A 27969-nucleotide genomic window follows, 5' to 3' on the forward strand; every position below is an offset into this window, starting at 1 on the left:
TTTTCCCTCCCCATACTCCTCCCAGTTCCTCTCCCAGATCTACACCCTTTCTGTCTCTAGTTAGAAAACAAATAGGCAGCTAAGGAATATTAAAATACAAAAAGAAATAAAAAAAATCTGAAAATGACAAGACAACCAAACAAGAAAAAAAAGCCAAAGAAGAAGCATAAAAATGTATAGACACAGGTATACACATTCTCATATACAGGAATCCCATTTTTAAAAAAACCCAAAAGCCATAAAATATATATAAAGAACTTCTAAGGGTTAAAAGATATATAAAAAAAAACCCGAACATCAGTATAAGACACAGAACCTCCAATGATGCTGTTGAGTTTGTTTTATGTTGACAGCTAACTACAGTATTCTTTACAAGTGTCAAAAGGTCCCAGTTCAATTTCCAGCACCAGAGGAAAAAAAAAGTACTAGGATCACAAACCGTGTGAATAGTGAATACAAATTAAATCTGGAGCACAAATCTCTTGGGGAATATTATTTTAAGGTGTGGTATTTTTGTTTATGCTGCACATGTTTAACTCTTGAAGCTGTGATTCTTTGCCTGTCTGAAACACCTGGTCTTAATAAAGGGCTGAAGAGCCAAGGCAGGAGAGAGATAACAGGCAGGGCTCACAGACAGGGAGTATAAATAGAAGGAGAACTGAGGAAAAGGAGGACTTCAGGGGCCAGTCACCCAGCCAGCCAAGGAGTAAGAGTGAAAGTAAGATATACAGACGAAAAGGAAAAAAGCAAGCCTAGAGTCAAAAGGTAGTCAGGATAATTTAAATTAAGAAAAGCTGGCAAGAAACAAGTCAATCAAACTAAGGCCAGGCGATTATAAGAATTAGCCTCTGTGTGGTTTATTTGGGAGTTGGGTGGCCAGGTCCCCCAAAAGAGAAAAAGATAACCAACAACAAACAAAGAATATACACAACTGTACAATAAAAGAACTCCTGGAGGCATCACAATCCCTGACTTCAAACTCTACTACAGAGCTGCAGTACTGAAAACAGCCTAGTATTGACATAAGAACACACAGGAGGACCAATGGAACCGAATAGAAGACCCAGATATCAATCCACACATCTTCGAACACCTGATCTTTGACAAGGAAGCAAAAATTATCAAATGGAAAAAGAAAGCATATTTAACAAGTGGTGCTGGCATAACTGGATATCAACATGTAAAAGAATGAAAATAGACCCATACCTATTACCATGCACAAAACTCAAGTACAAATGGATCAAAGGCCTCAACATAAAGCCAGTCATGCTGAACCTTATAGAAGAGAAAGTGGGAAGTACACTTGAACGCATTGGCACAGGGAACAACTTCCTAAACAGAACCCCAGTAGCACAGACACTGAGACAAACAATTAATAATTGGGGCCTCCTAAAACTGAAAAGCTTCTGTAAAGCAAAAAACATGGTCCACAAGACAAAACGACTGCCTACAGAATGGAAAAGATCTTCACTAACTCCACATCAGACAGAGGTCTGATCTCTAAAATATACAAAGAACTCAAGAAATTGGTCATCAAAAGCACATATAATCCAATTTTAAAAAAATGGAGTAGAGACCTAAACAGAACTCTCAACAGAGAAATCTAAAATGACTGAAAGACACTTAAGGAAATGTTCAACATCCTTAGTCATCAGAGAAATGCAAATCAAAACAACTCTGAGATTCCATCTTACACCTGTAAGAGTGGCCAAAATCAAAAACGCTGATGACAACTTATGCTGGAGAGTTTGTGGGGAAAAGGGAACACTTCTGCATTGCTGGTGGGAATGCAAGCTGGTGCAACCCCTTTGGACGTCAGTGTGGCAATTTCTCAGAAAATTAGGAAACAACCTTCCTCAAGACCCAGTAATATCACTTTTAGGTATATATCTAAAGGATGCTCATTCGTGCCACAAGGACATGTGCTCAACTATGTTCATAGCAGCTTTGTTTGTCATAGCCAGAACATGGAAACAACCTAAATGCCCCTTGACTGAAGAATGGATAAGGAAAATGTGGTACATTTACACAATGGAGTATTACACAGCAGAAAAAAATGACATCTTGAAATTTGCAGGAAAATGGATGGATTTAGAAAACAGCATATTGAGTGAGGTAACCCAGACACAGAAAGACAATTATCACATGTACTCACTCATAGGTGGTTTTTAAACATAAAGCAAAGAAAACCAGCTTACAAACCACAATCCCAGAGAACTTAGACGGACACTAAGAGAGACTTACATAGATCTAATCTACATGGGAATTAGAAAAAGACAAGATCTCCTGAGTAAATTGGGAGCATGGGGAACTTGGGGGAGGATTGAAAGGGAAAGGGGAGAGGCAGGGAAGGGAGCAAAGAAAAATGTAGAGCTCGATAAATATCAATAAAAAAAGAGGCCTGTATGGATGGCTCAGCCGTTAAAGGCTAGGCTCACAACCAAAAATATAAAAAAAAGAATATACACAAAAACTTTCAACTGTGCTTAATTGTCATAGTAATTGCATTTAATTCTTAAAACATGTGAGGAACCTAAATGGCTCTCTATCATACTTAAAAAATATTTAACTTTTAAAAAAGAATCTCTCTCTCTCTCTCTCTCTCTCTCTCTCTCTCTCTCTCTCTCTGTGTGTGTGTGTGTGTGTGTGTGTGTGTGTGTGTGTGTGTGTGTGTGTGTTGTATTCCCCCACAGAGCTAGAGATACAGGAAGTTCTGAACCACCACTGGTCCTCTGTGAGAGCTATATGTGCTCTTAACCACTAGGCTATCTCTCTAGGCCCCTTGAATAAAATTCTAAGTATGATCTTTAATCATTAATTAAAAAAAAAACAAAAGCCAGAGAAAGAGTCATTTATGGTGGCTTAAGCCTGTAGTCTTAACACTCAAGAGGTTGAGATGGGGGACCGCCTGGAGTTGGAGACCTGCAAGTTACATACATAGAGTGAGTTCCAGACCAACTTGGCCTAGAGTAAAACCCATTTTAAAAATTAACAAAATGAAAAACAACGATGGAGAAAGAAAAGTATTATTAAATATGAATGTATTTCTCATGATTAACCATCAATATGTAAAGGACAAAATGCGTGAACTGCTCTAACCCCATAAATTTAGATAACTTGAAACATCTACATTGTTACTACAATTTAAACTTTTTTATTTTTACTTTTTTTTCTCTTTAGGTATCCCTGCTGGCCTCAAACACGCTGCACAGCCAAGGAAAGACTTAGACTTCTCTTCCTGCCTCTGCCTCCGAGTGCTGATCCCAGGAAAGCACCTGGTACTGAGGACCCAGGTGACAGAGCTTCCCGCCCGCATGCTAGGCCGGCACTCTGCCCACCGGGCGACACCGCAGCCCCCATCCTTTATTACTCATGCCATACTTTGTGCTTGCTCTCCTGACACTGGGCAGACTGCTGCATAGCTAAGAACGCGTTGGAATGGTCGAAAAGGGAAAAATAAACAGTCAAACTGAAGTTCAGCCAGGGATGAACTCCAAGGCTAGACCAATGTCATGAACAAGAGAACTTTAACACTCGACGAGGGGACGTGACAGATCTTCACTCTTAAACTCCGTTCTGGGGGTTGCATCTTGCTACCTTAACTGTCCAGTAGGTGCCAAATCCTGTCGGGTGACTGCTAACAACAGTCTCGACTCCCTTGTGTCGGGCTCAAGTTTATCTCTACGACTTAAAGACCTGGCTCGTCCCGAGGAGGAAAGCGTCCGTAGCCGGGCGGCCGCGAGCGCGCGGTCTTGACAGCCGCTCGCCGCCCCTCGCCAGCCACAGCCCCGGGCGGCCGCCCCTCCGTCCTCCACTTGCTCCCCACTTCCTTCTCCCGGCCACGGCCCGGCTTCAGCCCGATGGACCAGGAAGAACAGCACGTACCTTCGGAAGTGAGGCGAGAGAAGGGCTTGAGCAGCTCGGCGAAGCTGAGGTGGTTGAGGCGGGTGAGCCGCTCGGCTTCGTCGCTGCACAGCGCGGCGACACAGGGAACGAAGGAGTCGGGGATGAGCTCCTGCACCGACTGTACGCACTGGGCCATGGCCGCAGCCCGGTGCCCGGCCTCCGCCCCGCCTCGGAGCCGAGCCTGCCGCAGCCGCCTGCCCGGCCGGGTGCGGCCCCACTCCGAAGCCTGCAGCCGACTGCGCGGAGCCGCTGCTTCTCCGGCTTTCGGGGTCCGGGCCCGTCGCTGCCTCCTCTCAGCGCTCCCCGGAGCTTTGCATCCCACCCCAGCAGGTGGGGACGCCGACCACCGCCGCTCGGTCCTCCCGACGGCAAAGCCTTGGTCACTGTCCGACAGGAGCCGCCATGTTGGGCCGAACCCTGACCCGCCGGCAGCACCACTCCCGGCAAGCCCTGCGCGCGCCCCTCACGTGACTGTGTCAAAGACGCGGTAGGGGCGGGGCCGAGGACTGGAAAACGGGGGCTACGGAAGCCGGTTGGAAGATTGGAACCGGAAATACTGTGACGAGTGGGTTTCCCTACAGGCCAGGGGCGGGGTTGTGAGGCGGGTGGGCGTGGCCCGGAGAGCAGCTTTTGGGCAGTGCTCCGGCAGGTGCCTGGCACGTCTGTCAAGGTGATGGCTGATCGCGCAGGCCTGGCCTTCTTGGCGTCCCCAAAGATCTCATCTGGCTGCAGTAAGCTACTGATGTGATAACTTCGCGCTACTTTCTGACTGGTCGCCCCGCCTTCCCCGAGGTGGGCGGCAACCGCTTGCCCGAGAAGGGGCTGAGGGCCAGGTGCCCAGGGGTTCCCTCTGGGGTGCCTGGGAAGACTGTGTTTCCTCTGAGTCACGCTTTTAGAAGCGGACTGCCACATACGTGCTCAGTCACCGAGCAGAAAAATGTGCTGTTGAGGGTGCTTTAGTTAGCATGGAATGTAAGGGGAAACTGCGTTTTTTCTGGATCGCTGGGAAGGGATGTCTTTAAATGTCGTCAGTCTTTTTTTTTTTTTTTTTTTTTTTTTAAGACCCAGGCTAGGGTGCCTTGCACTTGTTTCTCATACATCGCGTTCCGGCTGTTTGGATGTCTTGGAACTCCTGCTTCAGTCTCCGAAGTACTGGGGTTACCGGCTTTCCCCACCAAGTCCGCTCCGCCTCTCCTTTTCCTTTTTAGAGTATTTACTTTATGGCAGTGGAGAAACCAGTACTTATATACTGTGTGGCTGGCCATTCTTGCATACTTCAGACTTGTCAGCCCCCATAATGACATGACCCAAGCCTAAAAGGGAATAGCTAAAAGGTAATTACCAGAAGCTTGTCACAAGACAGAGGGGAAAACAGTTTTTACCAGACCAGAGACTGGGCCTAGCGGTGGCTATTAGCAGAGGCATGTAGATCTCTTTGAGAATGAAATCACCCTGGTCTATGTAACAAGTTACAAGCTAGTCAGGGCTGTGTGCAATGAGACCCTGTCTCAAGGGAAGTGAGGGGTATTTCCTTCCTACCCTGTTCAGCTCTTGGCAAAGTATTATTTGAACTGTAGAAATCCTTAAAAGAGATGACATTACTCTGGGCACCTTAACACATTTTGGGGGTGGGGTGGGGTTTTTGTTTGTTTGTTTGAGACAGGGTTTTTCTGTGTAACCACTCTAGCTGTCCTGGAACTCACAGAGATCCGCCTGCCTCTGCCTCTCAAGAGCTGGTATTAAAGGCGTGCGCCACCACCACGCAGCTTTACCAGACTTTGTTAAGTACAGAGTTTCACTCACTATGTAGCCTCAGCTGGCCTTGAACTTGCTATGTAGACCCAGCTGCCCTTATACTCAGAGATCTGCTGCCTCCTCAGTGCTGGGGTTAAATATATGTGCTACCATGCCCAGTGGCATCAGACTTTCTAATCAAGACTTTTGCAACATCAAAACAGAACTTAGTGGGGATAGAAATGGCCCAGTGGTTAAGAGCAATTACTGCTTTTGCAGAGGACCTGAGTTCAATTCCCAGCATCCACATTAGGTGGCCCACAACTGCCAGTTCTAGGGTACTTGACAGTCTCTTCTGACCTTTAAGAGCACCTGTACTTATGTGCACATAGACATGAGCATGCATACTATAAATAAATCTGGAAAGAAAAACAAAATCGGTTATGGTAACACATGTCAGTAATTCCAACCGAGTAATTCCAGGCTGGAACTACCAGTTGTGGTGGTGCATGCCTTTAGTTGTAGCACTCAGGAGGCAGAAGCAGGTGGATCTGTTTGAGTTCAAGGCCAGCCTGGTCTGCAAAGTGAGTTCCGGGACAGCCAAGGTTATGCTGAGAAACCTTGTCTCGAACACCACCACCCTCCCCCCAGGAAAAAAAAATCCATTCTGAAACAAGAGTGTCAGCCTGAAATACAAAACAAGACCTTACCTGGGGAAAATGTAAGCTGAGCATAGTGAAACATGCCTGCCATCCTGGCACTGGGAAAGTGGAGGCAGATAGACGGGTGTTCAATGCCATCTTCAGCCACGTAGCAAGTTCCAGATTATTCTAGTTGGTTTTTCTTTTACTCTAGCCACATGTTGGATCGCCAGCATGTTGTTTGTTTTTTATTACTCTTTGGCTCTTTTTGACTTTGGGGGGAACCCACAATCCAGGTCCCAAATCACAGAGAGACATACTTTCTTATGAATGCCTGGCCTTAGCTTGACTTGTTTTGAGGCAACTTTTCTCAGCTTTAAATGATCCTGTCTACCTTTTGTCTCTGGATCTTTTCCTTTTCTTACTTCTACATATCTTACTTTTACTTTACTCTGTGGGTGGCAGACCCCTGACATCCTCCTCTCCTTGTCCTCTTGTTCCTTCGTTTTCTCTAGATCTTTCCTTCTATTTACACTCTGCCTGCCAGCCACACCTATCCTTTCTCCTGCCATGCTATTGGCCATTCAGCTCTTCATTCGCCCATCAGGTATTTTAGACAGGCAGAGAATCACAGCTTCACAGAGTTAAACAAATGCAGCATAAACAAAAGCAACACATCTTTACATCATTAAACAAATGTTCCAGGGCAGAAACAAATGTAACACACCTTAAAATAATATTCTACAACAAGTTAGTTGTAAATACACGAACCTGTATTTAACAACAACATCAAAAAGTATATCTAGGCAGTGGTAACTACACCTATAATCTCAACATCTGGAAGACAGAAGCAGGATCACCAGCACAAGTTCAAGGCCTGCCTGATCTACAGAGTAAGGGGTGTGGTGTGTGTGTGAGAGTGTGAGTGTAACAGAGAGAGAGAGAGAGAGAGAGAGAGAGAGAGAGAGAGAGAGAGAGAGAGAGAGATCACTCGCACCTGATATCCCATCTTTTGAGATGCTGAGGTAGGATGATTTCTGAAACGTATGGGCTACATAAGACCCTGTCTTAAAAAATAAATATAAAACATGCTGGTAGGGCACTTCTCTCTCATGAAGTTTTGGGTTTGATCCCCAGTTATTAAAAGAAATTTAGCCAGGAGGTGATAGTGCATATCTGTAATCCCAGTGCTCCAGAGGCAGAGACAGGCAGAGATCTCTGTGAGTTAGAGCCCAGCTTGGTGTACAAATCAAGTTTCAGGACAGCCAGACCTGTTATACACAGAGAAAACCTGTTCAAAACAAAAAACAAAAACAAAAAAAATAAACCAGAAGTTAAGGTTTTACTAGCTTAAAGTGTAGGTAAAGGAAAAAATACAGCTCATAGGAAAGGGGGTGTGCGACAAGCATAACCCCCGACTTCCCCTCACATCTCTGCTTCCATCTTCATTCTTCAGGGGCCTTTCTCCGCAGTGTAGGACCTGCCCACATGCCCAGATCCCACACACCCATTTTAACAAATTAAACAGAAATGGAACTTCTCATTCCCAGAATCAGTCTGTCAGTAGCCGGGAATGCTTGTGATTTGTTCCACTCAGACCATCTGCCTTGCCCTAAGTCAATCAAGCTCCAGGGAGGTTATTGTTAGCTATGGCCAATCATGGTCATAAATAGCTCTGCTCTTCTAGGAAGGAAGATAGGATTTACGACTATCAGACTAGAGATGGAAATGTTTACCAGCCAAATAAAAAAATCATATATCCCACCACAAGCTAATCATTGGCTTCTGTATAACCACACATTGCCTTCTTCCATAGCTACGATTTTAAGAATGCCTCTACCCAATAATTATCCCCTTTACTATTGAAAACAGACTCATCTTCTACCTGGAGGCAGCCATTCAGAAACCATCATAGCTAATCCCTAGATGTGGTTCTTCATAGTCTGTGACCAATAGCATTCTGTTTATTTATTTATGAGACTGGCCACCAACTCACTATATAGTCAGGGATGACATTGAACTTCTGATCTTGCTGCCTCCACTTCCCCAGTGTTAGGATTTCTCCATTTTGTGTGGTTCTAAAGATTTAAAGCAGGCTTTCATTCGTACTGGACAGCAGTTCTACCAACTGAACCACATCAAATTCCAGGACAGCCAGAGCTGTTACATAGAGACCCAAATAATTTTTCAAATTTTATTATGGGAATTTATTTATTTGTATTTGTTTATGTACCCATACACATTATACATATGTGCGGGTCAGAGGACAACCTTTGTCTCCTTCTACCATGTGGGTCCTGGGAATAGAACTCAAGATATCAGGCTTGGCAGCCAGTATCTTCCTAGGTATACATACATACATATAGAAAGTGGGTGAATTTAATGTAGTCTTCAGAGTCACCAGGTAGTAGAGGTAGACCTTGAATTCCTGATCCTCCTGTCTCTTTCTACTGGGGTTACAGGTATGTGACACTATGCCTAGCCTCTAGCTGTTTAAAGTGAAGACATAGGTGTGGATACAGCTCAGAGGTAGAGTGCTCGCTTAGTATGTGCAAGGCTATTGGTTTAGTCTCTAGTACTATGAGAAAGAAGAGGGAGGATATCAAATCAAGCTATTGGTTCTTCTGTTAGTGCCATGCCCACTACTTTTTGGCAATATTATAAATCTGTTTTTTTTGTTAGAAACAAAATTAAATCACAAAACTGTCATTCAATAATTTCACAACCCACTGGACCCAGTAAGTTCTAGACTACCCCTATCTCCCCAGGGGGCTGGAAATATTAAGGTTCAGGGTTCTGTTGCTGAGTCAGAAGAACCGATGAATGAAGACAATAAGAACAAGCTATATAGCTAGGTGTCTCCACACTGTGCCAGGAATGAGGCACTATGCAGGATGTGTTTGCAGGTCTAGCTGATGCTCTCCTGTTTCTGTGCCTCCTCTGGACACTGGCTGTGCTTATATTACATGTATTTTGAATAGCTCACTGTGTCCATAGCTTGGTCATATCCTACCCTCAAAGCCAAAGGGACAAAGTTGGCCACAATGAGTAAACACTTGTTGAACAAAGCGCAACGGCAGGACACCTCAACACTGAGTCATTAGGCAAGTCCGTCACCATTGTACATCACAGAGTGTACTCATACAAATCCAGGCGATATCTTCCCGGTGACATGGGAATAAATACCCACTCATTGCTGATAACTGTCTTAGTTGGTATTTCTAGTGCTGTGAAGAGACACTATGACCATGGCAACTCTTATAAAGGAAAACATTTAACTGGGAGCTTGCTTACAGTTCGGAGGTTTAGTCCATTGTCATCATGGCAGGAAGCATAGCAGCTTGCTGGCAGACGGGTGATGGGGAAGTAACTGAGAGTTCTACATTTGGATCTGAAGGCAGCAGAAAGAGAGAGTGACACTTGGTCTTGTTTGAGCATCTGAAACTTCAAAGCCCATTGACAATGACACACTTCCTCCAACAAGGCCACACCTACTCCAACAAGGACATGCCTCCTAATAATGCTACTCCTTATGAACTTCTGGGGGCCATTGTCAGTCAAGCCACCACACTGACCAAAGGAACCATTCTACCAGGCTTAGTGACCCAGGATACTTAGAGATGCGTAGATGACTGCTAGTCAGCAGCGTGAGTGATGACACAGGACAGCTGCAGCCTTGAAACTCCCTATTCCGCCTCCAGTCACCATGTTCAGATGTAGGAAGTGAATGATGGGGCAATTAACTTTCCTGGACAATCAACATGAAGTCAGAAACAATTATCTTCCCTTCATCCCAGAGGCTTCACTGTGAGGAAGCTGCTTTCCCACCAAGCTTTCTTGCTCTGAACACACCTACAGACATTTTGGCTTACACTCATATATAGTGTTTGTGCTGGCTAATCTGATGTCAACTTGACACAAGCTAGAATTGTCTGCAAGGAGGGAGCTTCAATTGAGAAAATGCTTTCAAAAACTGGATATAAAGCATTTTCTTAATTAGTGATCAGTGGGAAAAGGTCTCGCATATTGTGGTTGGTGCCATCTTTAGGCTGGTGGTCCTGGGTTCTATATGAAAGCAAGATGAGCAAGCCATAGGGAGCAAGCCAGTAAGCAGCACCCCTCCATGGCCTCTGCATCAGCTCCTGCCTACAGGATCCTGCCCTGCTTGAGTTCCTGCCATCGCTGCTTTTGATGATGTGTTAATAGAGAACTGTGAGGAAAATAAATCCTTTCCTCCTGCAAGTTGCTTTTGGTCATGGTGTTTCATCATAGCAATAGTAACCCTAACTAAGTAGTATTATAGCAAGATGTTTATCTTTCTGAAGTCTCACATTATGTTTTTATGCTTAGAAAGTTGGTGTTAGGGAATAGAGAGATGGCTTAATAGTTAAGAACACTGCCGTAAGGCTAGAGAGATGGCTCAGTGGTTAAGAGCACTGATTGCTTTTCCAGAGGACCCAGGTTTGATTCCTAGTATCCACATGGCAGCTCACAACCAGTGACTGTCTCCAGGACCTGACACCCTCTTCTGGCACCAGGCAGACATAAGCATACATGCCGGCAACGTGTCTATACACATAATTTTGTTTGAAGGGAGCACTACCACTCTTCGAGAAGAGCTAAGTTTGGTTCCCAACATCCATGTCTGAGATCTCATAACCCACATGTAACTCCAGCTCCAATGGATCCATTACCCTCTTCTGGCCTCTGTGGAGTAACATTAAAAATAAACCCTAAAAATATTTTTAAATTTTGTTATTTGTGTTTGAATGTCTCTGGTCCTCTGCAAGAGCATGTTCTCTTAGCTCCTGAACCATGTCTCAAGCTCCTAAAAAGTATTTTTAAAAAACAAAGTTGGGCCTAGAGGCCAGTAAGATAGCCAGGATGCTTGTCCCCAAGACCCATGTAGTAGAAGGAAGGAAGCACTCCACACAGCTGCGCTCTGATCTCCACATGTGCACCGTGACACGCGCATGCCTGCACTTACACTCACACAAAGTAGTAAATATTTTATGTTGAATCTAGAATTTTGGGGTTCATTTAAAGTTGAAGTCTTAAGTCTACTGTTCAACGCTCTGTAATTACTTCGAATCATTCTAAGTCAAATGAAGTATACAAAACTGTAACTGCTTTCATGTCTTCCAACAGTAGATGGTGCTGTTGAACATAGTAATTTGTAATTATAAAAATTTGTAATCTCAAATATATAGTTATAACATACAGACCTAGGTTCAGTTCTTAGCATACACATAGTAACACACAACCATTTTTAATTCCAGGCTTATGGGATCCAATGCCTTCTGTGGTCACTACACACCTCCACACATGATGTACAGACACATACAGGGAAGTCACTTATACACATAAAATAAGAGGGGGAAACTTTTAAGTTAATTACACTCAAATATTTTGTGATATGCTAACTTAAATAAAAGGAAGGTTTAAATATATAATTTATGGGGTGTGAATGTAGCTCAGTAATAAATCATTTGCCTAAGATACAAAGGCCCTGGGTTTAATCCCTAACACCACAAAGAGAGAGAGAGATCAGAGCAGGCCTGTGTAGCTTGAGAGATATGTCAGGACAGGCATGTGTAGCTCAATATTTGTGTCTGAAATGTCATGTACAGACTCTGGGTTCAATCCAGTACCCAACACATACATATACACACACGATACATGCATATGTTATATGCTCACATACAATAAACCTGTATTCTACATGTTGGTTCATATTCTTCAGCAGCTTTGGAGATCAGACAAATTTATCATTACTAGACCAAGCCCTTTCCTCCTGTGCTAACCTTAACTCTGGCCCATATCTTTTGTTTTATTTTAGACAGATCTTCACGTGGCCAAGGCTGTCCTTGAAAGTCATGATCCTCCTGCCTCCACTTCCCAAGTGTTAACATTTTATAGAGGAGCTGAAGACACAGCTTGGCAGCTAAGTTAAAAGTGCTTGCTACTCTTCCAGAAGACGCAGAGTTTGATTCCCAGAACCTGACTCAGACGGCAGCTCTAAGGGGTCCAAAGCACTCTTCTGGCCTATGCTGGACTTACTGTTCTAGAGGTAGTAGAACTTGAGAGAGTGGAGCCAATTATGTGAGGCAGACTAAAGTCTCATGCAATAGCCAACTTTATTCAGAGCATCAAACATTTTATACTCTGAGGGTTAAGAAAGGTCATATGAGTAAAGTTCTCAAGAGTTTAATCTGTATACAACCACAAGGACAAGCCATACAATACAAAAACCATGTTTTTCCATCGGGGCATATAAACAACAAGAGCCAGTTACTCACTTCTGTCTGCTGTACCAGGGCAGAGCATGAAAACATATTCCAAGAACAAGTGTGTATTTTGAAAAAATTGAGGTACAAGACTCTTACCTTGTTTTCCTGGAGTTTTTTCACAAGTACTCAGAATTCTCCTCACAGAACTCCATTCTTGGACTGTGTTCCAAAACGAAGGCATCTGCACACGCATGGCACAACTTACACACACACACACACGCAGAGAGAGAGAGAGAGAGAGAGAGAGAGAGAGAGAGAGAGAGAGAGAGAGAGAGAGATTTTGAAGTTATTTAAGCTAGTGAGATGGTTCAGTAAGGAAAGGCATTCTTATTCAAACAAAAGCCAGACAGTGAGGCACAGACAGATATTTCCAGAAACTTCGCATACATCAGATACTGCTCAAAATCCTTATTCATAACAAGGCCAGGGCTGGATCAGTGGTTAGGACTGCTTGCTGCTCTTGCAAGGGGTCTACAGTTCAGTTTCCAGTACCCACATTTGGTAGCTCACAACCACCTATAATTCCAACTCCAGGGAATCTAGTACCCTTACCTGGTTTCCATGAGGACAGGAACACACACACACACACACACACACACACACACACACATTCAATTTAAAAACTTTAGAACAAAGCCAACCATGATATTCACAAATTGTACTTCTAAATTGGGTGGCTTTGACTACTCTCCGTGGTTCTGAACGGGGATTACTCATCAAAACTCAAGCCTACTTCTCTAATAATGTTCCTGCATAAATCCTTCTCCTATGCTGGCAGACAAAATAAAGACAAAAATGTCAATAAAAGAAAAATGGAGAAAACAGAAGAAGGGAGATAAGTACAGTGGATAATTACTTACAGGTTTGGGTATAAAAAAGAGGAAATTCACTTTGAGATTTTCAAATACTTTGAAATACTATCCATCCTGGCCCAGTGGTGCACTTCTTTAGTCCCAGGAGGCAGAGATAGTTGGATCTCTGTGAGTTCAAGGCCAACCTAGTCAACATATGAACTTCCAGGCCACAGAGAATTATTTGATGAAATCTTGTCTCAAATTAATTAATTAACTAATTAATTAAAAAACAACAAAAAGTTTTAGTTATCTAATTGTGGTGACACACATCTGTAATTTAATGTTTAAGAGGTGAATCAAAAGTTCAAGCTCATCTTCAGCTGCTTCAAGGATTAGTAATTAACTCTGAGTTACCAATAATGAACCAATGTTAAATTAAGAAAAGAAATAAAAGCACTTCCCCTTGGAGTCATTGAACCAAGAGTGCGTCCATATTTGAATTCTCTACTTCATGCTCCCTGTGTCTTCTATCTGCTGTCTGTCTGCTGAATGAGTCTGAATCTGTGCGTGCCTCTGTGTGTGTCTGTCTGTTCTGCCTGTGTGCCTGTTCCTAACAGGGTTTCCTCTTTCTTTATTGAACAACATAAAAAGCCTCACATGGGGATGAAATGGGAAACTTACAGAAATATATAATAATTATTCTAGGAATTAAGTCACTATTTCCAACTGACTCAGAAATAAACATCATTGAGGATCAACCAGTATCCATTTATGCTAGATTTTAGGTTGCTTTCAACTTCTGTACTTACTGCTTTCAGCAAATGACACATGTGCAGTATCTGGGCCAGGTATGGAAGAGTACATAACATTACAGCTATGCATTAGCTGTAATTAGGCAAGGTTGTAAAAGTTGATTACATAGGAAATCCAAAGCAAGTAATGTTGCTTGTTATATTGTTCTGTTAACCTCAGGTTAAACAAGCAGTTTGAGTACACAGTAGGCTAGTAGTCTAAAATCCTAGGTGTATTAATAGCTATGGCTGTGAGGTTCAGCAAAAGTTCCAGTCTCTTAAAATATAAGAGATATTCTCAGAATACATCATTGCCACAAGCTTCAAAAAGTCTAAGGCCAGACTTGGCTATTTGAGGCCTTGCGGGGGGAAGGAGTTCTAGCTAATGTCAAAGTTACAACAAACTAAGTCCCATACCCCCTATTCACACCCATTAAAAAAACTACTGGAGATTTTTTTTTAATTTTTGAAAGTTAATTATTTAATTTTATGCCTATGAATTTGCTGCATGTGTGATGTGCTCTATGCTTGGTTCTATGGAGGTGCTAGCATTACAGAGGTGAGCAATGCTCAGCCTCGACAGTCAGTCTTTCCAGTCAATCTGAAAATGTCTACACCATCTGTTAGCTGGGCATGTGTTATTGGGAATCTGATTTTTCTTTTTCTTATAGCAATGGGCTGGGTTAGCAATGAGCAAACTATTTTTAAGGATTATTTTTTGCAGGTCACTGTGTTTGTCATTCGGTTGAGTTACGTTCAATACCTGGTGGGATATCGAAGGCAGTGGAGTCCTGGCAGTGGGGACAGTGTGGGCTGGTGTGTGGGACAGAATCATCATGGGCCAGGCTGGGAAGAAATCTGAGAAGGAACCAGTTTGCTGGCGGAAGCGTGTGAAATCAGACAACATGAGCCTAGACAGTTCAAGAGGTTTAGAAAAGTTAATGAAGACTGTTTACTTCCAATTGTCAGAAAATTTTGGAAAGAATGGAAGCCTTAAACCAAGAACTGAAGCAATGAAGGATACAGCCAACACACATCATGATTTCTTGTCAGTGACCTAGGGACTGGATTTTCCAGCACAAGTCATCTGGCTAAACACCCTGAATGCAGTCGCATTGGGCCCATGATATATTCTTGTCTCCCTGACAGCAGAATTTTATAGTGGAAGATAGAACTGTTTTACATACCATTCTTTGTATGAGGAATGAAGTTCTAGATCTTTTACCAAAGACCTAGTGAAAACTGGGATGGAAAAGTGCAAGAATGTAGATTTATAATGGTGAACTTTTGTGGAGTTGGTAAATGTTCTTGGCTAATAATGATAATGATGATGATGATGATGGAGATGATCCTGATGAAAGAGAACCCAGAAATATCTAGAGGATAGTCAAGATGAGAAAATTGTCCACCTCGGAAATCTGCTTATTAAATTTTTGGAGCTATTTCCTCAATGTTTCCAGATGAGGGTATAGCAGAAGAAATATATATATATCCATCGCTCATCAGGCAGCAGCTACCAGGTGCTCCGCCTCCTGAATGCACCCCAAGCATAGATGGACCAAATGCTAAATGTGTTCAGAGGGAGCAAAGCTCACGTTGACTTCATACACTTTTCTGTAGGTGATGCTTTAAGCATGACTGCTTCCTACATCCCTTCCATGCAACACCCAACACATAAGAGCAGAACACAGAAACAGCTCTGAATAACAAGCCTCATGGAACAGTGTTACCAGCATCTGAAGGGAGCTAAGAAGGTTGCTGCTACCCTTATTACAGAGTGGATAAAGACATCACCCCAATGCCCAGGGGCCATAGAAGAGGAAGACTTCCTAATAACAGTAGCAGCCCATCCCACACCTCCACCGTCAGTATGCTAGAGTCAGAGAAGCGGGGACTAAAGGGGGAGAGAACAGTGAAGAAGAAGAAAGAAAAGATGGAACTTTGAGCTCCTCAGAAGCAAATTCCCAATGTCAAACACCAATAAAGATGAAGCCAAATACTGAAGCTCCTGAGAATATGATGTGGGGTAGTGCTGGAGCCTCTGTGTTTAGAGTGCTCATCGGTTCTTCTGAGAATAACTTCTGTGCCATTGTTAGGCTAATTGGGACCAAAACATGTAAACAAGTGTATTGAGTTCAGAGTCTAAGAGTCCAGTGTCAGTATGTGTCCCCACTGAGGACGTGGATACTCCAGTGTCAGCATGTGTCCTCACTGAGGACATGGACACTCCAGTGTTAGCATGTGTCCCCACTGAGGACGTGGACACTCCAATGTCAGCATGTGTCCCCACTGAGGACGTGGACACTCCACTGTCAGCATGTGTCCCCACTGAGGACGTGGACATTCCAGTGTCAGCATGTGTCCCCACTGAGGACGTGGACACTCCAGTGTCACCATGTGTCCCCAGTGAGGACATGGACACTCCAGTGTCACCATGTGTCCTCAGTGAGGACATGGACATTCCAGTGTCAGCATGTGTCCCCAGTGAGGACATGGACATTCCAGTGTCAGCATGTGTCCCCACTGAGGACGTGGACACTCCACTGTCAGCATGTGTCCCCACTGAGGACATGGACATTCCAGTGTCAGCATGTGTCCCCACTGAGGACGTGGACACTCCAGTGTCACCATGTGTCCCCAGTGAGGACATGGACACTCCAGTGTCAGCATGTGTCCCCTCTGGGGATGTGGATATTCCACTGTCAGCATGTGTCCCCAGTGAGGACATGGACATTCCAGTGTCAGCATGTGTCCCCAGTGAGGACACGGGCACTCCAGTGTCAGCATATGTCCCCTCTGGGGTGATGGAGGAGGGCCATCTGTCTATGTTTTACTTTCATTGGTTAATAAGGAAACTGCCTTGGCCCTTTAATAGGACAGAAAATTAGGTCGGCGGAGTAGACAGAACAGAATTGTGGGAGAAAGAAAGCAGAGTCAGGTAGATGCCTCAGGTGGTCGCCATAGCTCTCCTCTCCGAGATGGATGCAGGTTAAGAATCTTCCCAGTAAGCCACACCACCTCGTGGTGCTACACTGGGGATGTTGGTACTCCTCCAAAAATGAAGAAAAGAAAATACTGATTGTGGGTTGCACACTGCAGGAAGATACAGCTGGAAAAGGATCAAAGCCACCTTCCTAGACATTGCTGCAAAGCACAGTATAACCCTGGCTATCTGAGAGTGTGACCCTGACCTCTGTCTTACATGTGGAGCTGCTGACCATTGGGACAGCAAAAACATGTCCTGCAAGGACTGCAGTATTTGGTGGGACTCTAAAAAGCACTTACTGCTGTCACCATCTAATGTGGCAGGCTGGGGGATCTTTATCAAAGATCCCATGCAGAAAAAAAAATGAGTCCATCTCAGAATACTGTGGAGAGATTATTTCTCAGGATGAAGCAGACAGAAGAAGGCAAGTATATGACAAATACATGTGCAGCTTCCTGCTCATTTTAAACAATGACATAACCCACAAGGACAACAAAATTCTTGCTAATCATTCAGTAAGTCCAAACTGCTATGAAAAAGTTACCATGGTTAATGCTGGTCACAGGATATGCATCTTTGCTGAGAGCCATCAGGCTGGTGAAGGGCCGGTTTTGTGTTACAGTTATAGTCAAGCTGATGCCCTGAAGTATGTGAGCATCAAAAGAGAACTAGAAATCCCTTGACATCAATACCTCTTCTTTTCCTCCTGAAACAGCTACCTAAACTTGAGGAACCTTGAGTACTGTAGGCAATTTAGAAAAAGAAAATGCAGTTTGAATTCTGAATTTACAAAGTACTGTAACAGTAATTTATAGTGATGAAATTTAAAATCAACCTTTTGTTGCCTTCTTACCAGCTGCAAAGTGTTTTGTACCAGTGATTTTTTTGCAATAATGTGCAATATGGTACACTTTCAACTTTGAATAAAGAATACATCAACTTATAAAAAATCATTTATTTGTGTGGCATGTTTATGTGAGGAGTATGTGTGATGTGTGTGTATCTGTGTGGTGGAGGGGATATGTGTGGTGCATGTATGTATGATTTGGTATGAGGTATGTGTGGTGTGTGTGCTGAATAGTTTTATGTCAACTTGACACAAGCTAAAGTCATTTAAGAGAAAGAAACCTCAGTTAAGAAAATGCCTCTATAATATCCATCTGTAGGGCATTTTCTTTATTAGCTATTGCAATGGTCCCCATAGCCTCATATACTTGAATGCTTGGTCAGTAAGGAGTGACACTACTTGACAGAGTTTGGGAGGTATAGCCTTGTTGGAAATGTGTTACTGGGAATGGGCTTTGGGGCTCCAAATGCTCAAGAGTGTCTCTTTCCTTTCTACTGCCTGCAGATTTGGATGTAGAACTCTCAGCTCCTCCAGGACCGTGTCTGCCTGTGTGCTACCATGCTTCCCACCATGCTGATAATGGACTAAACCTCTGAAACTGTAAGCAAACCCCAATTAAATACTTTCCTTTTCAAGATTTGCTATGGTCATGGTGTCTCTTCAGCAGTAGAACATTGAATAAGACAGTCATTGATGTCGGGGGTGGTAGACCAATATGGGTAGTGCTATATCCCTGGACTGGTGTTCCTGGGTTCTGTAAGAAAGAAAGCTGAACAAGTTGTATTGAGCCCACCAATAAGCAGCACTCCTCCATGGCCTCTGCATCACCTCCTGGCTCCAGGTTCCTGCCCTGCTTGAGTTCCTGTCCTGACTTCCTTTGATTATGAACTGTGATGTAGAAGCTTAAGCTGATAAATCCTTTCCTCCATGGCATGCTTTTTGGGTTGTGGTGTATAGATGGAAGTTTCTGTCCTGCCTGGTCCCACATCCATTAATCCCAAATAAACACACAGAGGCTTATATTAATTATAAACTATTTAGCCTATTCCTCAGGCTTGTTACTAACTAGCTCTTACAATTTAAACTAACCCATAATTCTTGTCTATGTTTAACCACGTGGCTTGGTACCTTTTCTCAGTAAGGCATTCTCATCTTGCTTCCTCTACATCTGGCTGGTGACTGCATCTCTGCCTTTCCTCTTCCCAGAATTCTCCTAGTCTGGTTGCTTCACCTATACTTCCTGTCTGGCTACTGGCCAATCAACATTTTATTACAGCATAAGCTTGATAAAACTTTACAGTGTATAAGGGCATTATCCCACAGCAGTGGTGTTTCATCACAGCAATAGAAATCCTAATTAAGACTCTGTGGTGGCGCACGCCTTTAATCCCAGCACTTGGGAGGCAGAGGCAGGCGGATCTCTGTGAGTTCGAGGCCAGCCTGGTCTACAAGAGGCTCCAAAGCCACAGAGAAACTCTGTCTCGAAAAACCAAAAAAAAAAAAAAAAGACTCTGTGTGTGTGTGTTTGTGTGTGTGTGTGTGTGATGTATGTGTGTGGTGTATTTATGAGTGGTGTTGTGTTAATGTGGGTGTGTGTTGTGGCATAGTGTGTGTGTGTGGTTAAGTGCAGGTGAGTACAGTGCCTGTGGCAGACAGAAGAGTATGTCAGAATCCCTGGAGCTAGATTAACAGGTGTGTGAACTGCCAGATATGAATGCTGAAATTAAGCTCTGGTAGTCGGCAAGAGCAGTAAGTGCTTTTAGCCACGGAGCCATTTCTTCAGCCATGAAATGTAAATTTCAGATAGAATTTATAATATTGAACATATTAAACACATTATTAAACAACAAGAGATGAAGAGATGAAGTTCTTATTTTAGAACAAAACACCACTTCCTATTATCTATTTTAAAATTGACATAAGCTGTCCTTGGGTAGAAAACGAGATAAGTTGTTTGTATGATTTAATTCTTCCTTTAAGACATTTTTGTGTGTCGTAGACTGACCTGGAACTCGGTAGGTAGTGAGGATTATCTTGTCCTTCTGATCCTCCCACCTTTGCAATTACTGGCTTCTTGTGGTTTTATTTTGTTTTAAGAAATACTTTTATTTATGGGTATGTGTCAGTGTCATTGTGTATCTGCCACTTGAGACCAGGTGACTTCCGAGACTAGAAAAGGATGTTGGGTCCCCTGTAGCTGCAACAAGGGGCTATGAGTCACCTAACGTGGGTGCTGGGAAGCAAACTCAGGTCCTCTGGAAGAGCAGTGCTTGCTCTCAACTGATGAGCCATCTCTATAGCCTGGCCCCTTGTAACTGGTGATCCCTCAGTTTCCAAAATAGAACAAATAAAATAAAAACAAAAAGCAAGTGATGTAGTCACAGTTGTTTGGATAGTTCAGGCAAACTGGGTCATTCAGTTGGAATTCCATGGTTTGTTTTCCCCACTGCAGTTATTGGACTTTCCCTTTGTCTATATCCTGTTTGAAAGATGTGATCATAGGCTAGCCTGTGAAGCCAAATGACAGCTCACTCACTTTGGACTTGACCTTACCCTTTGTGCGTCTATAGCCTTGTTTATAAAAACCACAAAGATTAGATAAGCAGTAGCAATATCTATAATCCAAAACTGGCTCTGGGCTTTTATTTACCTTGGAGATTATGATTTGCATATTCAAGCAGTGCTCTGAACTTTATCAAAAGACTGGAGCAGAAGCTGATCCAGGCCTCTTCATTCTTTGCTAGGACAAGTGTCCCAATCCATAAGTGTCTAAATTATCTAGGAGTTCTTTTGTTTGTTTTTTTACAATGCTGTACTAAAAGGTCTAGAACCAGAGCACTAAGCTGTCTAATTTTGTTTGTTTGTTTGTTTGTTTGTTTGCTTGAGACAGGGTCTCTTTGTGAAGACCTGGGCGTCCTGGAACTCTCCAGGTAGACAAGGCTAGCCTCGACTCACAGAGATCAACCTACCTGCCTCTGCCTGTGGGGTCAAAGATTGTGCCACTGCACCAGGCTTAAACCTCCTAATTTCAGAGATGATACTGGCACAGGCAATACAGCATAGTGATTGGATATTTGTCTAAGGTACACAAGGTGCAGGGTTCAATCTCTAGCAATACAAAAAAAAACCTGAGAGTGAAATACAGGTTTGATACCCAGTACCAAATAAAGCTAGGTGTGGAGGTTCCACTGGGGAGGTGGCTGCAGAGAGATGAGAAGTTCAAGGTCAGCCTCTGCTACATAGCTAGTTCATGGGTAGCATGTCTCAAAATAAATAAGTAATAAGTAAATAGATAAAATGATAATCTAAATATATATCAAGTTTTTATTGATTTAAAAATCTAAGAACAAGAAGTAGTCTTTCTACAAAGGTATAAGGATATTGCTATACATGGTGACTCACATCTGTAATAATCCTAGGCTTGAAACCGAGGCAGGAGAATTACTGTGAGTTCGAGGTCAATTTGAACTGTCAAGTAAGATCCTGTCTCCCACAAATGAAACAAACACAGTTTTACCATAGAAATGCAAATATGGTTTGACATCTGAGGTAGGAAGTGAAGCATGACCACTGCCTGGTGTTTTAGCTCCATCTTGTTCCATCTGTCCTTCTGAGCTCTCCCAAGCCTCTTTCCCACAGATAACACCTTAAGATAAAGGATAAAAACAATTTCCTAAGCACGGAGATAGTCCCAGACGTAGCTCCCGTGACTGAGATCATGACCCAAGTGATAATCAATCAGGTCAGCAGGATCTGAGCTGCTGCCATAGGAACACTCACTCTTGCCTGCATTTCTTATTCTTGTGTTACAATAAGATTGCTGTAAGAATTTGGAAAACAAAGTTTATGCCATTAGACCTCTGCTCTTCCCAATGAAGCACCTTTCTTGCCTTCAGTATCCTTCCTCTCTTTAACTGAATTTCTAGATGCCAGAGCCTTATCCTTTGGGGCTTTTTAGAGCCAGGCTTTAGTCCTAATGAGTCTTATTATATTCCTTCTGTTGTCATCATTTCAGGTGTGTTTGTGTGTGTGTGTGTGTGTGTGTGTGTACATGTTTGCGTGTGTGTAGAAGGAGCGGCAGGCTGTGTCCCGCCATCCGGCTAGCTTTACCCAAAATAATTACACGGAAACTGTATTCTTTTAAACACTGCCTGGCCCATTAGTTTTAGCCTCTTATTGGCTAATTAACCCATATTTAGTAATCCGTGTAGCTTCATGTCTGTGCACAGTCCCGTGCCCACATTGCGAATCTCCCCCTATGCCGCGGCTGGGGGCTCCACAGGTGGGTAGAAATTGAGCATGTCCCAGGCAATCTTGGTCATAAACCACCTGAAGCTCTTGCAGTTGAGGGAGCTTCGGAGCTTCTTCTGGGCCACGACATCCCTGGCTGAGAGGTGGCGGTACTCCGGTCTGCACTGGTATATGTATTCCGCGTACTCGTCCATCCACACTTCCACCACTCGCTTCACGTGTGTATGTATATGGTCCAGAGGTTGAGGACACTGTTTTCCTTTGTCATTCTCTATTTAACTGTTGGAGACAGGGTCTCACTGAAGCTGACATTTACTGATTCAATTAGACTAGCTGGTTAGCAGGCTCCCTGGATCCTCCTGTCTCCAGCTCCCAGGGCTAGGATTCCAGATGAATACCGCTGCAGCTGGCTCTCTATGTGGGTGGTGGGGATCTGAAGGCAGGTCCTCACGTTTGTGCAGCATGCACTTTCCTAAATGGATGATCTCCCTCTTTCTGGCCAAGATGATTTTTCGCTGTGTTTTTTGTTTCCTACTATTTATTATTTTGAGATACAACCAAGTACTTCACCACTGAGCTGCTCCCTCACCATAAATTGTATTTTTCTGATAGTATCCTTCATAAATACTTGAAAATTGATTTGGATAGAATCAGGAAGGTGTACTAGAGAATTCAGCCAAGAGCTCTACCATTTCAATAGAACTTTATTATTTAATTTTTGGAGACAAGTTCCATGTTACCCAGGTTAATCTTAAAGTTGCTATGTAGCCCAAAGATGCTTTAACTTCTGAGCCTTCTGCTGCCCTCCAAGTGCTGGATTTCAGGCATGTGTCACCTTGCCTAGTATTGTTGTTGAGGACTGAAGTCAGCGCTTCCTGAATGCTAGTGAATCCCAAGTGAAAGTGTATGTTTGACATGAGCACAGCCATGTCAAGGACCCAGTGCCCTGAGTGAGTGGTGAAGCCTTCCTCTAGTCTGAGTGTGAATGTTGACAGTGTGTTCGGAAAATGTCTGTGGTAGCTTTCTGCCGCTGATTGTTTATAGCCTGAAGACTGCTCTCCTAAGAACTGCTACAAGATTAGCTAACCCTGCCTCATTGTTCAGCTGTGCATTATACCCTTTGTCCATCTGTCCGCAGTATCCTTTCTCCTTGTTTGACTGTATACAGTAAACTCACTGAGCTTATAGGATGCCATGGCTTCTCTATCTGAGAACCCAGATCACCAATCCCAGCTTTTCTGTGTAAGTGTGTCTATGTGTAATCTGTTTGTCATTTCACTGCCACCCCAGTGAGATCAGTTCCTGGATCCATAGAGAGCACAGCACTAGGCAAGTGCTCTACCAACCCAGCTGCACTCCCGCCCCCTCCCTTTTGTGGGTTTCTTGAGATAGAGTTTTGCTATGCAGTCCAGATTGGCCTCAAACTTGGGATTCTCCTGCCTCGGTCTCCCAAGTGCTGGGTCCATATATACACCACTATGTTTGACTTTCTGAATGCGCTCTCTCTCTCTCTCTCTCTCTCTCTCTCTCTCTCTCTCTCTCTCTCTCTCTCTCTCTCTTTCTCTCTCTCTCTGTGTGTGTGTGTGTGTGTGTTGTATGAAAGTGTATGCACATAGAAACCAGAAGTCAACTTCAGATGCTATTTCTCAGGAACCACCCACCTTGTTTTTCAAGACAGTGTCTCTCACTGAGATAGCATTTTGACAAATAGAAGGTGTCATTCAAATATAAAGTAGTATTGCCATCACTCAGATTTATAGGTTTGTCTGTTTTCCAACACAAATGGATTGGAATGTGATATCATCTCTCATTTACCTAAGAGCCCTCTGAAATGGTCATGGTCTCAGCCACTCTGCTGTGCTCACTCTTGTGCCCACCAGTCCTTGCTCTCTCCATCTGTTAAATTTTGCCCCACAATTTCCCTCTTCTCTGCCCATTCCATGGATTCTATTCTGTTATCCTCACCACCTTCCTTCCTTTCCCCTAACTCAGAGCATGTGTACTCTTTCATAGTATGCTCTGCCCACCCACGAGATACATGAACTATGATCTTACATTTTTTATATTTTCATCCCAGAATGAATTTCTTAAAACAATAACATGTTTTCTTCTAGATAGTTGTAGTGCAAGTTGAACTCAGTCCATTTTAAGAATATACTCTCAGTCTCAGTTTCCAAGAAGTGGAAACATGACATTTATGGTTCTGAAAGTAAGACATCTTCAAATTATGTCCTTGAGACCGTGGGATGTTTTGTACAGAACTATGAATGGGATCAGCCCGAACTTGGCAGTTGTTGTAGAACACAACAGGGTTCCAACAGAGGCCTGGGCTATGCATTCAGTGGCACCAGCTAGCCTTGGTGGTGCCCTCTTGACCTCGCAGCATGAATTTGTCATCCCCAAATGTATCTGTCTGAATTCATAGCCATCCTGGGCCACGGGGTGGATATGCCTGGAAAGTTTTGAAATCTGTCGTAGAAATGCAAAAACATGATCTTATTCCTTCCTGGGATTCTGGATGGAATGAAGGTCAACAAAGAACAGGAAAGTCTGATATTCAAAGTAGCATAATAGGCTACGGTATCCCAGCCAAGTGATCTCTAACCTAACCTTGATGACTATGTTAGCCACTTTTCTGTTGCTTGATAAAACACCCTACCAAGGCAGCTTACGGAAGGGAGGCTTTACTGGTGCTGACAGCTGCAGAAGGACAAGATCCACCTTGAAGGAAAAGTGCATCAGTAAGGTGCAGGCAAGGCAGCAGGAGCAGGCATCTGAGATCATATCTTTAAATGCAAGCGTGAAGCAGAGAGCAAACAGAAGCAGGACAAGCCTACATGCTCTCAAAGCCTGCCCCAGTGGCTACTTTTTCCAGCCAGACTACACCACCTTATCCTCCCCAAATAGCCCCACTTACTGGGAACCAGATAGTCAAACACCTGAATCTGTGAGGGACATTTCTCACTCAAGCCACTAAAATGATCCTTGATTATTCAGAGGTCACTGAGGAGAGCGAAGACCTAGTCAGCACCCTAGGTTGAGCTAGAACGTGCTTGCTCATGGCTTCTGCCCTGCGTCTAGATTTTGCTTTCCAGAGCAATACAGGATGAGAGTGCTGCCTCCTTAGAGATGTTTGAAGAGAGCAAGTCAACCACTGTGACCCTTCATTTATTAATTTTTCTTCTAACTACTTATTTATTTTGAGGCAGGGTCTCATTGTGTAGCACTGGGTGGCCTGGAGCTCAATCTGTACACTAGACTGATCTCAAACTCAAGAGACATTCACCTGCCTCTGCCTCTCCAGTTCTGGGATTAAGGGCCAGTACCACCATGTTGGGCTTGGTTAGTATGGACTCATACAAGCTAGGCTGGCCTTGAATTCACTGTGTAGCCAGGCTGCCTGGACATTTGTGATCCCCTTGATCTTCCTGTGAGTCCTAGGAAGATAAATGCACCACTAGCCCATACCTGGCTAAGGTTACATAACTTTTTTTTTTTTTGACAGGCACTCTCACTGTGCAGTCTGGGCTCGCCTGTAATGTGTGATCATCCTGCCTCAGCTTCTGGAGTGCTGGGGTTTGGTGTTACGTTTTCTGTCCATTTCTCTCTTATTTCTCTATGAATACTTTCATTTGATTGTGTTTCCATTAAAAATGTTTATACTGTATTCCCCATGTGGACGTGATCACTCTAGAATTCAAGGCCACCTTTACCTTCTAATTACTGGGGAGTGCCACCCCCCTTTACTTGGAGGTCAGAGGTCAATGTCAGTTGTCCTTTCCTTTAGCTCTACACCTTAATTTTTGAGGCAGGGTTTTTCACTGAACTTGGAGTTCACTGATCTGTCTATGCTGACAGCTGTCCAGCAAGCTCCAGATATTCTCATATTTCCACATACTCAGCACTAGGATGACATGCATGTGCCACAGGCCCAACTTTTTTTGGGGGGGGGTTTCGAGACAGGGTTTCTCTGTAGCTTTGGAACCTGTCCTGGAACTAGCTCTTGTAGGCCAGGCTGCTCTCGAACTCACAGAGATCCGCCTGCCTCTGCCTTCTGAGTGCTGGGATTAAAGGCATGCGCCACCACCGCCCAGCTCAGGCCCAACTTTTTATTTGGATGCTGGGAATCTGACTTCAGGTCTTCATTCTTGAGTAGTAGCAAGCACTTTATTGATTGGCCCCCACTAGTTGGTAGGCTTTTTAGTGGCTTTTAACAAAAAGGGAAGTTTTTAAAGTATGCAGTGGTCGGGCAGTGGTGATACAGACCTTTAATTCCAGCACTCTGGCAGAAGCAGGCAGATCTGTGAGTTCGAGGCCAGCCTTGTCTATAAGAGCTAGTTCCAGGACAGGTTCCAAAGCTACAGAGAAACCCTGTCTAGAAAAACAAAATAAATGAATGAATTAATAAATAAAGTGTGCAATGAGTAGTGTGCATAACGAAATTATTTCTGAATGTCGTTAAATGCAAAGCAAAAGTTGGCATGGTGATTCACACCTGCAATCCCAGCTCTGGACAGGATAAGGCAGGAGGATTCCTTCCAGTTACAGGGCTATCCTGGCCTACAAAATGAGACCATGCCTAAAAAAAGAAAAAATATACAAAGTATGGAGATATATATATCTCAGTTGATAAATTACTTGTCTAACATGCAGGAGGAGTGTTCACCAGCACTTCATAAACCAGGCATGGTATTGCATACCCTATAGTCCCAGTCCTTAGAAGGCAGAGCTAGAAGGATCACATTTAAGGCCATCTTCTGTCATAGCCTGGGCTACTTGAGACCCTGTCTCAAAATAAATAAATAACCCCTACCTCAAATAGAGAGAGAGAGAGAGAAAGATGAAGTGCTTTGATTGTATGCTGTTTGGTTTTGTTTTTAAAATTTACAAGGGAGGGGGATGACAAAAAATAAACTTGCAAAATAAAGCTAAATGTTTACTTTGGTACAAACCATCTCAGTGTATTTGCTCTCTAGGGCTAACATGAACATTGGACCCTTTTTGAGTGTCGATCAGTATCAACAGCCACTATTATTTAGCTCTACTTTAAAGCACAGTATTGCTGGGAGGTGAGTCCTATCCAAGTACACTTCCATATGTTAATAGGACACAGAGCCTGAGCAGAACGTGAATCTTGGCCAGCTGTTGCTGCATGGCAGTAGCACTTAAGGAGAACACACATTAGTCCCTGTGAGGAAAGACTTTAATAAACGAGAAGCTGGCATGGTCTGTTTTCTACTGCAAATGTGAGGTTGGATTTTAGATTGTTTATTTTCATGTATTATGTGTAGGAGTATTTTGCAGGCATGTACATCTGTGCAATGTGGGCATGCAGTGCCCTTGTAGACCTGAAGAGGGTTTCAGATCTTCAGGAACAAAAGTTAAAATTGGTTGTGAATTACTATGTGAGTGCTGGGAATTGAACTTGGGTCTTCTGGAAGAGCAGTCAGTGCTCTTCACCACCAAACCATCTTTTGAGCCCCAAATGTGAGCTATTTACTTGAGAAGAAGAGGTTTTCCTATCTAGGTATTTTTTCTATAATAAACATGTGAAAGAAAGCCTTGTCTAGATGGAGAGTGAGAATCTGTTATTTTGGAAGGCATGGTGGGACACAGACAAAGACTGTAATCCCAGAACTGGGAAAGTGGAAGCAGGAGAATCAGAAGCTTCAGGTCATCTGTAGTTACATAGCAAGCTTGAGGTCTGCCTGAACTACATAAGATTCAAG

The 27969-nt window shown here is 43.5% G+C and overlaps 1 protein-coding gene, 1 long non-coding RNA gene and 1 pseudogene across 5 annotated transcripts in view; 2 read left to right on the plus strand and 1 right to left on the minus strand.

Moving 5' to 3' along the window:
- Positions 1 to 4342, minus strand: part of Trappc8 (trafficking protein particle complex subunit 8) — a 76764-nt gene extending 72422 nt beyond the window's left edge. For all 4 annotated transcript variants that reach the window (XM_038330088.2, XM_038330087.2, XM_038330086.2 and 1 more), the window contains exon 1: positions 3886 to 4342. In XM_038330088.2, the coding sequence (XP_038186016.1) occupies positions 3886 to 4042 (157 nt within the window). In that variant the 5' untranslated portion in view covers positions 4043 to 4342. The remainder of the gene's footprint in view (positions 1 to 3885) is intronic.
- A 197-nt stretch (positions 4343 to 4539) lies between these two features.
- LOC119814978 lies at positions 4540 to 25907 on the plus strand. The gene is made up of 3 exons (XR_005285482.1): positions 4540 to 4698; positions 18494 to 18589; positions 25746 to 25907. It is a non-coding gene; the product is annotated as an uncharacterized LOC119814978 (long non-coding RNA).
- On the plus strand, positions 14993 to 17825 carry LOC119814976 (annotated as a pseudogene).
- Positions 25908 to 27969: the final 2062 nt, after the last annotated feature.

Source organism: Arvicola amphibius, chromosome 5 (assembly GCF_903992535.2).
Source record: "Arvicola amphibius chromosome 5, mArvAmp1.2, whole genome shotgun sequence".
NCBI lineage: Eukaryota > Metazoa > Chordata > Mammalia > Rodentia > Cricetidae > Arvicola > Arvicola amphibius.